The sequence below is a fragment of the Aquarana catesbeiana genome, linkage group LG12 (assembly GCF_042186555.1).
Source record: "Aquarana catesbeiana isolate 2022-GZ linkage group LG12, ASM4218655v1, whole genome shotgun sequence".
Classification (NCBI taxonomy): Eukaryota; Metazoa; Chordata; class Amphibia; order Anura; family Ranidae; genus Aquarana; species Aquarana catesbeiana.
Window position 1 is genome coordinate 21,919,542 of NC_133335.1, and position 13,831 is coordinate 21,933,372.

Consider the following 13,831-nt stretch of genomic DNA (forward strand, 5'->3'; position numbering starts at 1 on the left):
ATGCATGTGTGGGGGGAGGGGGGGTGTTGGCTGCATAAAGCAAGAACAGACAGCTGCCTCCTGGTGATGTAAAAAGGAAGCTAGCCACCATGTGGGACAGGACCTGTAGAGGTGAGTGGTGCAAGAGGGTAGATAGGACAGAGCTGGATCCGCTGGGCTTGTAAGTATATTAATCCAGCATAAAGCACCAAAAGGTAAGTGGGTAAAAAGACTAACATTTGCATTGGGTTGAAAACAGTACAGGTATTCCATAAATCAAACATTTTGGATGTCACATACTCTTTTAGCTTACCAAAAGCTCGCTTTGACTCAGACAGTCGTGCCTCATCCGTAGAATCAATGACGTAGATCACTCCGTGGGATTCTGCATAATACTGAGAGAGTAAAGTATGGTCAGGGCAAAAAGTAACAAACAGTCGCAGCTCACAGCTATTCCACACTGAAGACCAGAATGTCAAATCAGCCACCCCCACACAACATGGGTTTATTTAGAAGCAGCCCAGAGTGGGGTTTAACATAACCTTTTACTAAATACACCTAAAGTCAATAATTTGGAGGGGTAGCCATAGACTTTAGGCCATATAAGTAGGTGTGATGGAGAGGTGTCCACAAACTTGTTGTACTTCTTCCCACAATGGGTCGGCGAATCTAGGCTTAAAAGAGAATAATGAATCATACTTCCCAAGGTGGATGCTGCATCGGTCCAGCCGGCTCTAACACTGAGAACTGAGCAATCAAACACCGCCGATTGCTTGGTTCTCACAGCTCCCCAAGCAGAGAGCTGGTGACTTTCAGTCACCGCTCTCTGCTCTGTCCCCCTTCATTGGAGTGCTGGGCTGTGGAGGGGGTGGAAGTAGCCCGTTCAGGCTCTTAGCGTCTCGCTGGGAGGCTGAGCCGGGTGCCGGTCCAGGCATGTGGGCGGATCCCAAATTCATTGCCGCAATCTTGCCCGAGCCGGGACTGGCTCTGACGTCAGCTGACAGCGGGCTTCAGCCTGTGTCTGCTGAAAATGGCTCACAGGAGTGCAGAGCGAACCACACTCCTGTAATCCACAGAAATACAGCCAAAACAAGCTTTGGATGTACTTCTCCTTTAGAGGGGTTGTAAACCCTCTCGGTTTTTCATCTCACTGCATTCTATGCAGTGAGGTGAAAAACCTCTTTTAGTGCCCCAGAGCCCCCCTTTTACTTACCTGAGCCCGATCGTTTCTGCGCCGGGGACCAGCACACCAGCTCCAGCCGGTGTCTCGGGTCCCGATTGGATAGATTGATAGCAGCGCAGCCACTGGCTCCCGCTGCTGTCAATCAAATCCAATGACGTGGGAGCCGGGGGGCGGAGCCGAGTCCTGCTGTCTGTGTCAATGGACGCAGCAGCAGGACACGGGAGTGCGCCCGCACGGGTGCCCCGAGGGAGAGGGATTCTATAACGGGGCACACGAGAAGAGGAGGAGCCAGGAGCGCCGCTGAGGGACCCCAGAAGAGGAGCATCGGGGCCACTCTGTGCAAAACCAACTGCACAGAGGAGGTAAGTATGGGCATGTTTGTTTTAAAAATATATATAATAATAAAAAAAAAAACAAAAAAACAAATGTTTACATATCCTTTAAAGCAAATCACTGCATCAATAATAGAAAATTGGTCCGCATGTGGACGCCCCTGATCTGATCTTCCAGGAAAAAAGCGAATAAAGGCTTAACACAGATACTGATGTAGCAAGGCATGTCCTTTGGTTCCAAAGAAAGAACATTGCACAGGGACAACAACCTCCTGTGAACCGAGAGATTTGCTAAATGTTGGACTTCAACTCCCCTCTACTGTCAATCTAATCAGTCAATATGAGCAACAAGAAAAAGGTATTCCTGTAGTAGCATGGATAAATGTCGATTGTAACGGAATATATATGGAGTTCTAAAGTGATGCTGGACAACAAGTCCCTGATCTGAGGACTCACCTTATCCCATAGAGACTGCAGCTCATCCTGTCCTCCGAGATCCCAGAACATAAGCCTGGCTTTTCCCACATCGATTGTCCCGACTAGAACAGAGAGAATAGAATAGCCTGAATCCATGAACAGCATTTAAAAAGCAATTTATATGGTAGGCAAATATTTTATTTCAAGCCAAACTCCAGCCTTGTGTTTATTTTTTTTTTTACGTTTTTGATAGATAAACTAATAGAATAGAGGAACAAATGGAATAATTAAACTGGCAGTTGTGCTCAAAAGTTTGCATCTTCTGGCAAAAATTATGAAATTTTGGCATTGATATTGAAAATATGACTGATCAGCCAAAAAAACTGTCTTTTATTTAATCATAGTGATGATATGAAGTCATTTATTATCACATAGTTGTTTGGCTCCTCTTTTAAATCATAATGATAATAGAAAACACCCCAAATGGACTGATCACCAGTTTCCATCCCCTGGAATGTTTGGCCTTGGTAAAGACACACAAAGTTACACACACGGGTTAAAATGGCAATTAAGGGTTAATTTCCCATATCTGTCGCTTTTTCATTTGCAATTAGTGTCTGTGTATAAATAGTCAATGAGTCTGTTAGCTCTCACGTGGATGCACTGAGCAGGCTAGATACTGAACCATGGAGAGCAGAAAAGAACTATCAAAAGACCTGCGTGACAAGGTAATGGAACTTTATAATAACAGAAAATGATATATAAAGATATTCAGAGCCTTGAATATGCCAATCAGTACTGTTCAATCACTTATTTTTTTGATCAAAATAAAAGTTTTATTGAGGATAAAGAAAAAAGAAACATACAAATGTAAAGTGCAACAGGCACTATCCATAAAACAGATACACCGACATATTCATACTGCATGTAAAACATTGAAGGTCAGATTAACTAAGAGTACCAATTTGAATGCAACGGAATATATTACACACATAGGGGGGACACCAAACAGCCCAGTGCATGTCATTAAAACCAGCGATGCCCGCGGGGGTGTGGGGCATAAGAGGGAGGGACATGAGGAGGAGTACACTCAACATACGTAGGGGAAGATTTCCAGTTTTGGTTTGGGATTCATTCCTCAGCAGTGCCAGTGGAAGCATCTTCTGTGATATTTGTTCGGGCAGCCCCTGTGCAAGTACAGTACTTTTTATAGGGGAGGGTAACGTTAATGGCCCTGATCCACTGTTGAATAGTTGGGGGCAACTCTTTTATCTAGGTCCTGGCAATTTGCATTCTAGCTAAGAACAGTGACTCTTGTAAAAAGATGTTTCAGTATTTGTCCTCCTCAGAGATGGAGAGAAGGCCCAATACACACTGGTGGGGGCATAGAGTCATGGGGAACCCATGCGATCATGAAGAAATCTGATCACCTGTGACCAGTATCCTTGGATAGAAGGGAAGGACCATAGTAAGTGATAAAATCTGCCCCTGGGATCTCCACACCTGAGACATGTTGGACTGTGCTCCGGCCTAGACCTGGAAAATCGAGTGGGTGTTAAATAGGACCTGTGGATAATGTAGAGGTGAGTGAGACGGTCAGACAACTTGGGCAATACAGATTTACAGGTAGCCATCACCTCCTCCCAGTCCTCATCTGTCCCCCCAGATCCGTCTTCCACCGGGATTTCAACTGATAGGCCAGGGCAGTGGCAGCAGGTAGCATGAGGTGGTTGTAAAATAAAGATACGTTTCTTGGGAGCCCGACCCGTGATCCACCAGATATAGCGATTGAAGGCTGGGGATGGAGTCACGAAATTAAGAATTGGGCGCATGTCGGAGTTGGAGGTAATGAAAAAAACCATCTTTCAGTGCATGAAACGATTTAACCAAGCCATCTGCTATGACATTTGAAAGATATAGGACCAACTCGGGCAAGTGCGGATTGTCCCACAGAGGCATATGGGTATGAATTACAGGAGCCTTGGTAAGGTTCATAGCCAGCTGCCAGATTTTGCAATGATGGAATAACATACCACTCCTATTGCCCATGTGGGACAACTCACGACTACCACTGTTCAATCACTTATTAAGAAGCAGAAAATTCAAGGATCTCTTAATACCAAGCCATGGTCAGGTACACCAAGAAAGATTGCAGCCACAACTGCCAGCAGAATTGATCAGGATACAAAGAAAAACCCACAGGTAACCTCAGGATAAATACAGGCTGCTCTGGAAAAAGATGGGGTGGTTGTTTCAAGAAGCACAATACAACGATACGTGAACAAAAAATGAGCTGCATGCTCAAGTTGCCTGAAATAAACCTTTACTGTGCCAATGCCACAAAAAAAAAACAGTTACAATATGCCCGATAACACCTTGACACGCCTCGCAGTTTCTGGCACACTGTAATCTGGAGTGACAAGACCAAACTAGAGCTATATGGTCATAACCATAAGCGCTTTTTGGAGAGGGGTCAACAAGGCCTATAGCGACAAGAGTACCATCCCCACTGTGAAGCATGGTGGTGGCTTACTGATATTTTGGGGGGGGGGGGGGGGGGTGGGAGCTCTAAAGGCACGGGGGATCTTGTTAAAATTGATAGCAAGATGAATGCAGCATGTTATCAGAAAATACTGGCAGACAATTTGCATTCTTCTGCAAGAAAGCTGCGCATGGGACGCTCTTGGAATTTCCAGCATGACAATGACTCTAAGCACAAAGCCAAGCTGGCCCTCCAGTGGTTACAGCAGAAAAGGGTGAAGGTTCTGGAGTGGCCATCACAGTCTCCTGACCTTAATATAATCGAGCCACTTTGGGGAGATCTCAAACAAGAAGAGGAAGAGGCTAGACTATCAGTGGAGTGGATCGATCGATGCAGAGAGACTGCTGGGGCCATTAATCAGTACTCACATTGTGTGTACCCTACACACTGACGGTAAGGGTCATCTGGTTCTGGATGAAGAGCTTCAGTTCGATCGTCTCTCCAGTTTTTTTTAATCATAAATGGATTTTATTGTTTAATTATGTTTTAAGCGCTACACCTTCTATTTTACATTATGGGGTATTGTTTGTATAATTTTGAGGAAAATAATGAACTTAAAGCAGAGTTCCACCCAAAAGTGGAACTTCTGCTCATCTGATCCCCCCCCCTCCGGTGCCACAATTGGCACCTTTTTTGGGGTGGGGGGTGTCTTTGACAGGTATCCTTTCCCACTTCCAGGAGCCTCAGCTGCAACCATTGACGTCACGGCTGGGGCTCCCTCCAATTTCCCCTGTCGCCAGACCAGCGGCGGCAGCACCTGACAGCTGATGGAAACATCAGCCGTGGTGCCAAGGTCGCTGGACTCCAGGACAGGCAAGTGTCCTAAGCTGCTGGTTTTTAATTTTATTTTTTTGGGGGCGGACCTCCGCTTTAATCTATTTTGGAATAAGGCTGTAACATATCAAAATGTGGAAAAAGTGAAGCGCTGTGAATACTTTCCGGATGCACCATATATAAAATACAATCCGTTTATATAGTGTCTAAACATCCTCACTTGCGTCACAAATCCACGAGTGCTTTATCAGCTTTTGTCTGCTGTGTGTTCTTTTACAGATCTATTGAGTGTGGTGCTGAATTTTTGAAATCCTTGTGTCTGGAGAACATAAAAACTGATCAGCATGCACAAAAGCAGCTCAAACTTTGGACATTTCCACTTCCTCTTGTGAAAAACTTCAAGCGAAGGATTGGTCACTGAAGGCCTGAGCACTGCGTCCTTGGGAGCCAATGAAGGAAGGCACCTGCTGCCCCCTATTAAAAGCACCCGGTACTTCCAAGTTTAGGTACAGTCAGTATCGGGGGGAGGGGGTGGGAGGGTCTTTTAAGAGACTCTTTCATGATGCCCTGAATAGTGACCAGCACTCTGTGATCTGTTTCCATAAAATACTCACTGTTCAGACCAACCGTGGTGGTGATTTTGGCAAGGTTCATTCCTTTGTAGTTTTTGTTGAATCTGATTTTGGTTTGTTCCAGATAAGTCTGAAAAGAAAATGAAGAAAAGAGAAAAAAGCGCTTACTGGCACAGCTGGATATGCCCCCTAGTACTGAGCCAACACACACTTCTGACAGGCTGGTGTAGTGTCTGCTTTCTTTTGGTACTCCTTTGGACTGCAGTAGGATCACTCTTGCAAGCCATGTTGATGGTGGTGTCTCAGACTTCCACATAGGTGACAGGGGGCTTCTTATACAGGTGACAAGCTTGTTTCTACTTGTGACCTTGATAAAAAAAAGGGGCATGGTACCCTAAAAATGCTGGTGTTACATACAGTACTAGTATCCCCTTGCTGACTGCAATACGTATATATACGTTGCAGTTTGCAAGTGATTTACTGGGGTAAGGGCTATAGCCATCGGCCGTAACCCCGATATTTTTTTTTTTTTTTTTTAGATGGCTTTCTCGTAAAAGCAGTCTGAGCGGCTCACAAGCCACTGGACCACTTTCAGAAGCGGCGGAAGGGGACTTCAGTGCTGGTGTTTCTCAGGCTTTCAGGGTTTTCACCGGCGATCCCGAGAATTGATCCAATGGTGTGGCCCGGTGTTTCGTCAGATTAGGCGACCCGTCAGAAAATGTAACGGAAGTGATTTTCCGTTGCCTCTATCTTGCTACACCCCGCACTCCTCCACAGTAAGGATACACTGAGAAGGGGCAAGCGGACATCTTGTTACACCCACCGGAGTTTTGCATTTTACAGTTATTTTTAACAGTAAAACGGAGCTTATAAGGTGAAATACAGTATTTAGAAATCCGACGGACTGTTTAGATGTTGAATTTTAAAAGCAGCGGCAAACCTGCTGATCTCACAGGTTTGCTAATCTGACAGAACACAGCTGCTTTTGTAATTCAACATGTAAACAGTCCAATGGATTTCCAAATACTGTATTTCACCATATTTGCTCCGTTTACTGTTAAAAATAAGTGTGAAATGCAAAACTCCGGTGGGTGTAACAAGATGTCCGCTTGCCCCCTTCTCTGTATATCCTTACTGTGGAGGAGTGCGGGGTGTGGCAAGATGGCGGGCGACAGAACGTCACTTCCGTTGCAAATTCTGACGGGTAGCCAAATTTGATGAAACACCGGCTGGTCACAGAGACAAAGAGAGACTAGATTATGTCCGATTGCCTCTATGGCCTTGGAGGACTGGAGACACGTCATGACATCCCTTCCAGTCTAGGCTGGAAGTAAACACATTTTTTTTTTTAAAAACAAAAGATTTTTTTTTTTTTTTTTTAAAACAAAAGATTTTTTTTTTTGATCTGTTGCTTTTAAGGGCTCATGCATACTACAGCTCAAAAAAAAGCTGCTTTTTAGCTTTCGTTTCTGCCTATAAGCTCGCAGAAGATTGATATTTTTTGTGCTCTTTCTTGCGTTTTTTATTGAGCTCTTTTGAGCATAAGTGTTTTTTTTTTTTTTTTTTTACAAACGCTCCAAGATAGTATTTTCTTAACCACTGTATAAACAAAAAAGCTGAAACAAACGTTTTCGCGTGTTTTCACAAGTTTTTTGAGCTTTTTGTGGCACTAGCTCCTCTCAAAAACACGAGTTTGGTGTGTGTGTGGGGGGGGGGGTCTGCCTGTGAAAGCCATAGTGTGCATGGACACATTGGCTAACATGGAGGGGAGTTTCCAGGCAGAAAAAAAATAAGAGCTCAAAAGCCTGTAGGAGCCGCTTCTTTGAGCTCCTTTGAGCTGCAGAGTGCACGAGACCTTCAGGTAGAGAGATGTGGGGTCTTTTTTTACCCCAGGTCTCTCCGAAAAGAGGACCCGTCATCCTTATTTCTATTACAAGCAATGTTTACATTCCTTGTAATGGCAATAAGGGCCCTTTCACACGGGCTGTCCAATCAGGTCCAACTGTCAGTTTTTCAGGCTGATCTGATCGGACCCTCCATTCATCCCTATGCAGCGGCGGATGTCAGCTATGTCTGCCGCTATCCGATCTGATCCTGCCTGCAAAATCCAGATGGATAGTGGTCCTATTTTACATCTCTCTGGCGGATCGGATGAAAAAGAACAGGCGATCTGAAATGTTAATGGGTACACAAGGTTGTTGCGAGACCCTGAACTCGCTTTTTGTGGGTGAAATAAAATATTTGAAAAAAAACCCAAAAAAACAGGCGGTCCGTTTCCACCGATTTCACCATAGACGAGAGCGGTCTGTGTCCGTGTCCGCTCTGAACCTGTCATCCGCCTGCTCAGTGGGGATCAGCGGAGCATGACATGTTAGGTATATATTTAGTCGGCGTAACATCACCTTTCACATTTTATTTAAAAAATTGGGGTATATATATATATTTTTTTTAATTCATTAAAGTGTATTTTTTCCCCCAAAAAATTGCGTTGGCAAAACCTCTGCACAAATACCATGTGACATAAAAAAATTGCAAAGATCACCATTTTCTCCGTAGGGTCTCTGCTAAAAAAAAAATTATAATGCTTGGCGGCTATAAGTAATTTTTTAGCAAAAAATACACTTAAAGTGGTTAATTATGGCTTATTAGTGGAGTAATTTACATTATCTCGTGGGAATAGCTTACTGGATGTGAGGTACCACCCCTCCCCCCCCACTTATTCAGCCGTAAAGTGGCTTAGCTGGGCTCCGTCCCGCCTACTGCCCTGAGAACTACTTCCACAATACTTACTGTCTTGCCAGCATTGTCCAGGCCCAGGATCAGGACGCAATATTCTTCCTTCTGAAACACGTACTTATACAGGCCAGACAGCAGGGTATACATGATGGAGACCTGTAGGTGAGAAGGATGCAAGAAACAAAATAAATGTATGACATGCAATTAGGAAAATGGCCAAAGGGTTAGCAAACCTCCAATGTTTTGCTTGTAAGACCCCTATATGTGATAAAGAAGAAGCCACAAAACGTAGTCTTGGGTCGGTGAAAGTGTCACTTGAGGTTATCCTAGCCAAAAAGGCAGAGGTGCTAGGCTGTCAAACAGCTTGGGGCGGCACAGAGGCTCACTTCCAGAAAGTCTCAGCTGGTGGCCTTTAGGGAAGATCTAAGAGGGCAAAAAGCAATGATATGATCTGTAGCTGAGTAGAGATTCATGCTATGGCCTTAAAGAGGGTAAGGATCCATCCTAGAATAAGGAGTCCCGTGGCGCCAATAATATTTTAGAGAAGAGACCCATGGAGCCAATAATATTTTAGAGAAGAGACCCATGGTGCCAATAATATTTTAGAGAAGAGACCCATGGAGCCAATAATATTTTAGAGAAGAGACCCATGGTGCCAATAATATTTTAGAGAAGATATTTGGGACACCAATACACTTTTGGAGAAGAGACCTGTGGTACCAATATTCTATGCCATGGTGCCAATATTATATAGGAGTAGAGATGAATGACACCAATAATATATAGAAGTAGAGTCAAATGACACCAAATAATATATAGGAGTAGAGACGAATGACACCGAGAATATATAGGAGTAGAGATGAATGACACCGAGAAGATATAGGAGTAGAGACGAATGACACCGAGAATATAAAGAAGTAGAGACGAATGACACCGAGAATATATAGAAGTAGAGACGAATGACACCGAGAATATATAGGAGTAGAGACAAATGACACCAAGAATATATAGGAGTAGAGACGAATGACACCAAGAATATATAGAAGTAGAGACGAATGACACCAAGAATATATAGAAGTAGAGACGGATGACACCAAGAATATATAGAAGTAGAGACGAATGACACCAATAATATATAGGAGTAGAGACGAATGACACCAATATTATATAGGAGTAGAGACGATCGACACCAATAATATATAGAAGTAGAGACGAATGACACCAATAATATATAGAAGTAGAGACGAATGACACCAATAATATATAAGAGTAGAGACGAATGACACCAAGAATTAATAGGAGTAGAGACGAATGACACCAAGAATATATAGGAGTAGAGACGAATGACACCAAGAATAGAGACGAATGACACCAAGAATATACAGGAGTAGAGTCGAATGACACCAATAATATATAGGAGTAGAGACAAATGACACCAAGAATATATTGGAGAAGAGACCCGTGATCCGCAATTAGCGTGCTACTGTCACCAGGGAAGTAAGGGCACTGCCACTGTTGGCCTCCTGAGGAAAATGCTGATTGCCTGGCTGTCTGACTTTTGTACTTATTAGTCTCCGATAGGGTTGCCACCTCATTCCTTTAAACCTGAACACATTACACAGGTTCTGTGGCTGATTAGGGTGGTAATTAAACTCACTTGGTGCCTTCTCTGCATTAAATTAGCCTCAGAACCTGTGTAATTCATATGTGTTCGGGTTTAAAGGGATGAGGTGGCAACTCTAGCCTCAGACTACATTTGCTTCAAAATGAGTGTCAGGATTCTTTACCTCAACTCATCAGCATGACAGCCGGGGAAGCAGTATTCGTAGAAGGAGAGTTCAGCAATGGCGGCCTCCATGGCTACCATTAAATGGGCCCCTAAAACAAAGCAGGGCCCAGACTCAAAGCTGTCATACAGGTGGGAACACAAGCCCTGCAAGTGGTGGGCAACGAATGTCTTCATGGGGTCATAGGGGGATGACACGCTACCCCTTGGGCAATGAATGTTCTTCCGGGGTGATAGGGGGATGACATGCTACCCCTGGGCAATGAATGTTCTTCCGGGGTGATAGGGAGATGACATGCTACCCCTGGGCAATGAATGTTCTTCCGGTGTGATAGGGGGATGGTAGACTACCCCTGGGCAATTAATGTTTTTCCGGGGTGATAGGGAGATGACATGCTACCCCTGGGCAATGAATGTTCTTCCAGGGTGATAGGGGGATGACATGCTACCCCTAGGCAATGAATGTTCTTCCGGGGTGATAGGGGGATGACATGCTACCCCTGGGCAATGAATGTTCTTCCGGGGTGATAGGGGGATGGTAGACTACCCCTGGGCAATGAATGTTTTTCCGGGGTGATAAGGAGATGACATGCTACCCCTGGGCAATGAATGTTCTTCCGGGGCGATAGGGGGATGACATGCTACCCCTGGGCAATGAATGTTCTTCTGGGGTGATAAGGAGATGACATGCTACCCCTGGGCAATGAATGTTCTTCCGGGGTGACAGGGGATGGTAGACTACCCCTGGGCAATAAGGAGATGACATGCTACCCCTGGGCAATGAATGTTCTTCCGGGGTGATAGGGGGATGGTAGACTACCCCTGGGCAATGAATGTTTTTCCGGGGTGATAAGGAGATGACATGCTACCCCTGGGCAATAAATGTTCTTCCGGGGCGATAGGGGGATGACATGCTACCCCTGGGCAATGAATGTTCTTCCGGGGTGATAGGGGGATGGTAGACTACCCCTGGGCAATGAATGTTTTTCCGGGGTGATAAGGAGATGACATGCTACCCCTGGGCAATGAATGTTCTTCCGGGGTGACAGGGGATGGTAGACTACCCCTGGGCAATAAGGAGATGACATGCTACCCCTGGGCAATGAATGTTCTTCTGGGGTGATAAGGAGATGACATGCTACCCCTGGGCAATGAATGTTCTTCCGGGGTGACAGGGGATGGTAGACTACCCCTGGGCAATGAATGTTCTTCTGGGGTGATAGGGGGATGGTAGACTACCCCTGGGCAATGATTGTTCTTCCGGGGTGATAGGGGGATGACATGCTACCCCTGGGCAATGAATGTTCTTCTGGGGTGACAGGGGATGGTAGACTACCCCTGGGCAATGAATGTTCTTCTGGGGTGATAGGGGGATGGTAGACTACCCCTGGGCAATGATTGTTCTTCTGGGGTGATAGGGGGATGGTAGACTACCCCTGGGCAATGAATGTTCTTCTGGGGTGACAGGGGATGGTAGACTACCCCTGGGCAATGAATGTTCTTCTGGGGTGACAGGGGATGGTAGACTACCCCTGGGCAATGAATGTTCTTCTGGGGTGATAGGGGGATGGTAGACTACCCCTGGGCAATTAATGTTCTTCCGGGGTGATAGGGGGATGACACGCTACCCCTGGGCAATGATTGTTCTTCCGGGATGATAGGGGGATGGCATGTTACCCCTGGGCAATAAATGTTCTTCCGGGGTGATAAGGGGGATGACATGCTACCCCCGGGCAATGAATGTTCTTCTGGGGTGACAGGGGGATGGTAGACTACCCCTGGGCAATGAATGTTCTTCCGGGGTGATAGGGAGATGACATGCTACCCCTGGGCAATGAATGTTCTTCCGGTGTGATAGGGGGATGGTAGACTACCCCTGGGCAATTAATGTTTTTCCGGGGTGATAGGGAGATGACATGCTACCCCTGGGCAATGAATGTTCTTCCAGGGTGATAGGGGGATGACATGCTACCCCTAGGCAATGAATGTTCTTCCGGGGTGATAGGGGGATGACATGCTACCCCTAGGCAATGAATGTTCTTCCGGGGTGATAGGGGGATGACATGCTACCCCTGGGCAATGAATGTTCTTCCGGGGTGATAGGGGGATGGTAGACTACCCCTGGGCAATGAATGTTTTTCCGGGGTGATAAGGAGATGACATGCTACCCCTGGGCAATGAATGTTCTTCCGGGGCGATAGGGGGATGACATGCTACCCCTGGGCAATGAATGTTCTTCTGGGGTGATAAGGAGATGACATGCTACCCCTGGGCAATGAATGTTCTTCCGGGGTGATAGGGGGATGGTAGACTACCCCTGGGCAATGAATGTTTTTCCGGGGTGATAAGGAGATGACATGCTACCCCTGGGCAATAAATGTTCTTCCGGGGCGATAGGGGGATGACATGCTACCCCTGGGCAATGAATGTTCTTCCGGGGTGATAGGGGGATGGTAGACTACCCCTGGGCAATGAATGTTTTTCCGGGGTGATAAGGAGATGACATGCTACCCCTGGGCAATGAATGTTCTTCCGGGGTGACAGGGGATGGTAGACTACCCCTGGGCAATAAGGAGATGACATGCTACCCCTGGGCAATGAATGTTCTTCTGGGGTGATAAGGAGATGACATGCTACCCCTGGGCAATGAATGTTCTTCCGGGGTGACAGGGGATGGTAGACTACCCCTGGGCAATGAATGTTCTTCTGGGGTGATAGGGGGATGGTAGACTACCCCTGGGCAATGATTGTTCTTCCGGGGTGATAGGGGGATGACATGCTACCCCTGGGCAATGAATGTTCTTCTGGGGTGACAGGGGATGGTAGACTACCCCTGGGCAATGAATGTTCTTCTGGGGTGATAGGGGGATGGTAGACTACCCCTGGGCAATGAATGTTCTTCTGGGGTGATAGGGGGATGGTAGACTACCCCTGGGCAATGATTGTTCTTCTGGGGTGATAGGGGGATGGTAGACTACCCCTGGGCAATGAATGTTCTTCTGGGGTGACAGGGGATGGTAGACTACCCCTGGGCAATGAATGTTCTTCTGGGGTGACAGGGGATGGTAGACTACCCCTGGGCAATGAATGTTCTTCTGGGGTGATAGGGGGATGGTAGACTACCCCTGGGCAATGAATGTTCTTCTGGGGTGATAGGGGGATGGTAGACTACCCCTGGGCAATTAATGTTGTTCCGGGGTGATAGGGGGATGACACGCTACCCCTGGGCAATGATTGTTCTTCCGGGATGATAGGGGGATGGCATGTTACCCCTGGGCAATAAATGTTCTTCTGGGGTGATAAGGGGGATGACATGCTACCCCCGGGCAATGAATGTTCTTCTGGGGTGACAGGGGGATGGTAGACTACCCCTGGGCAATGAATGTTCTTCTGGGGTGACAGGGGGATGGTAGACTACCCCTGGGCAATGAATGTTCTTCTGGGGTGCTAGGGGGTGGAACACTACCCCTGTACTGCTAAATAATAAAGTTGATGTGGCCCCTGGCTGCA

The 13,831-nt window shown here is 46.2% G+C and overlaps 1 protein-coding gene across 1 annotated transcript in view; it reads right to left on the bottom strand.

The window, feature by feature from the left end:
* ARFRP1 (ARF related protein 1) overlaps window positions 1-13,831 on the bottom strand; it is a 35,923-nt gene that overhangs the window by 21,770 nt on the left and 322 nt on the right. Inside the window, exons 2-5 of the mRNA XM_073607379.1 lie at window positions 8,590-8,691; window positions 5,842-5,929; window positions 1,951-2,033; window positions 293-374 (exon numbers count right to left, since the gene is read on the bottom strand). Of these exons, the coding sequence (XP_073463480.1) occupies window positions 293-374; window positions 1,951-2,033; window positions 5,842-5,929; window positions 8,590-8,682 (346 nt within the window). The 5' untranslated portion in view covers window positions 8,683-8,691. The remainder of the gene's footprint in view (window positions 1-292; window positions 375-1,950; window positions 2,034-5,841; window positions 5,930-8,589; window positions 8,692-13,831) is intronic.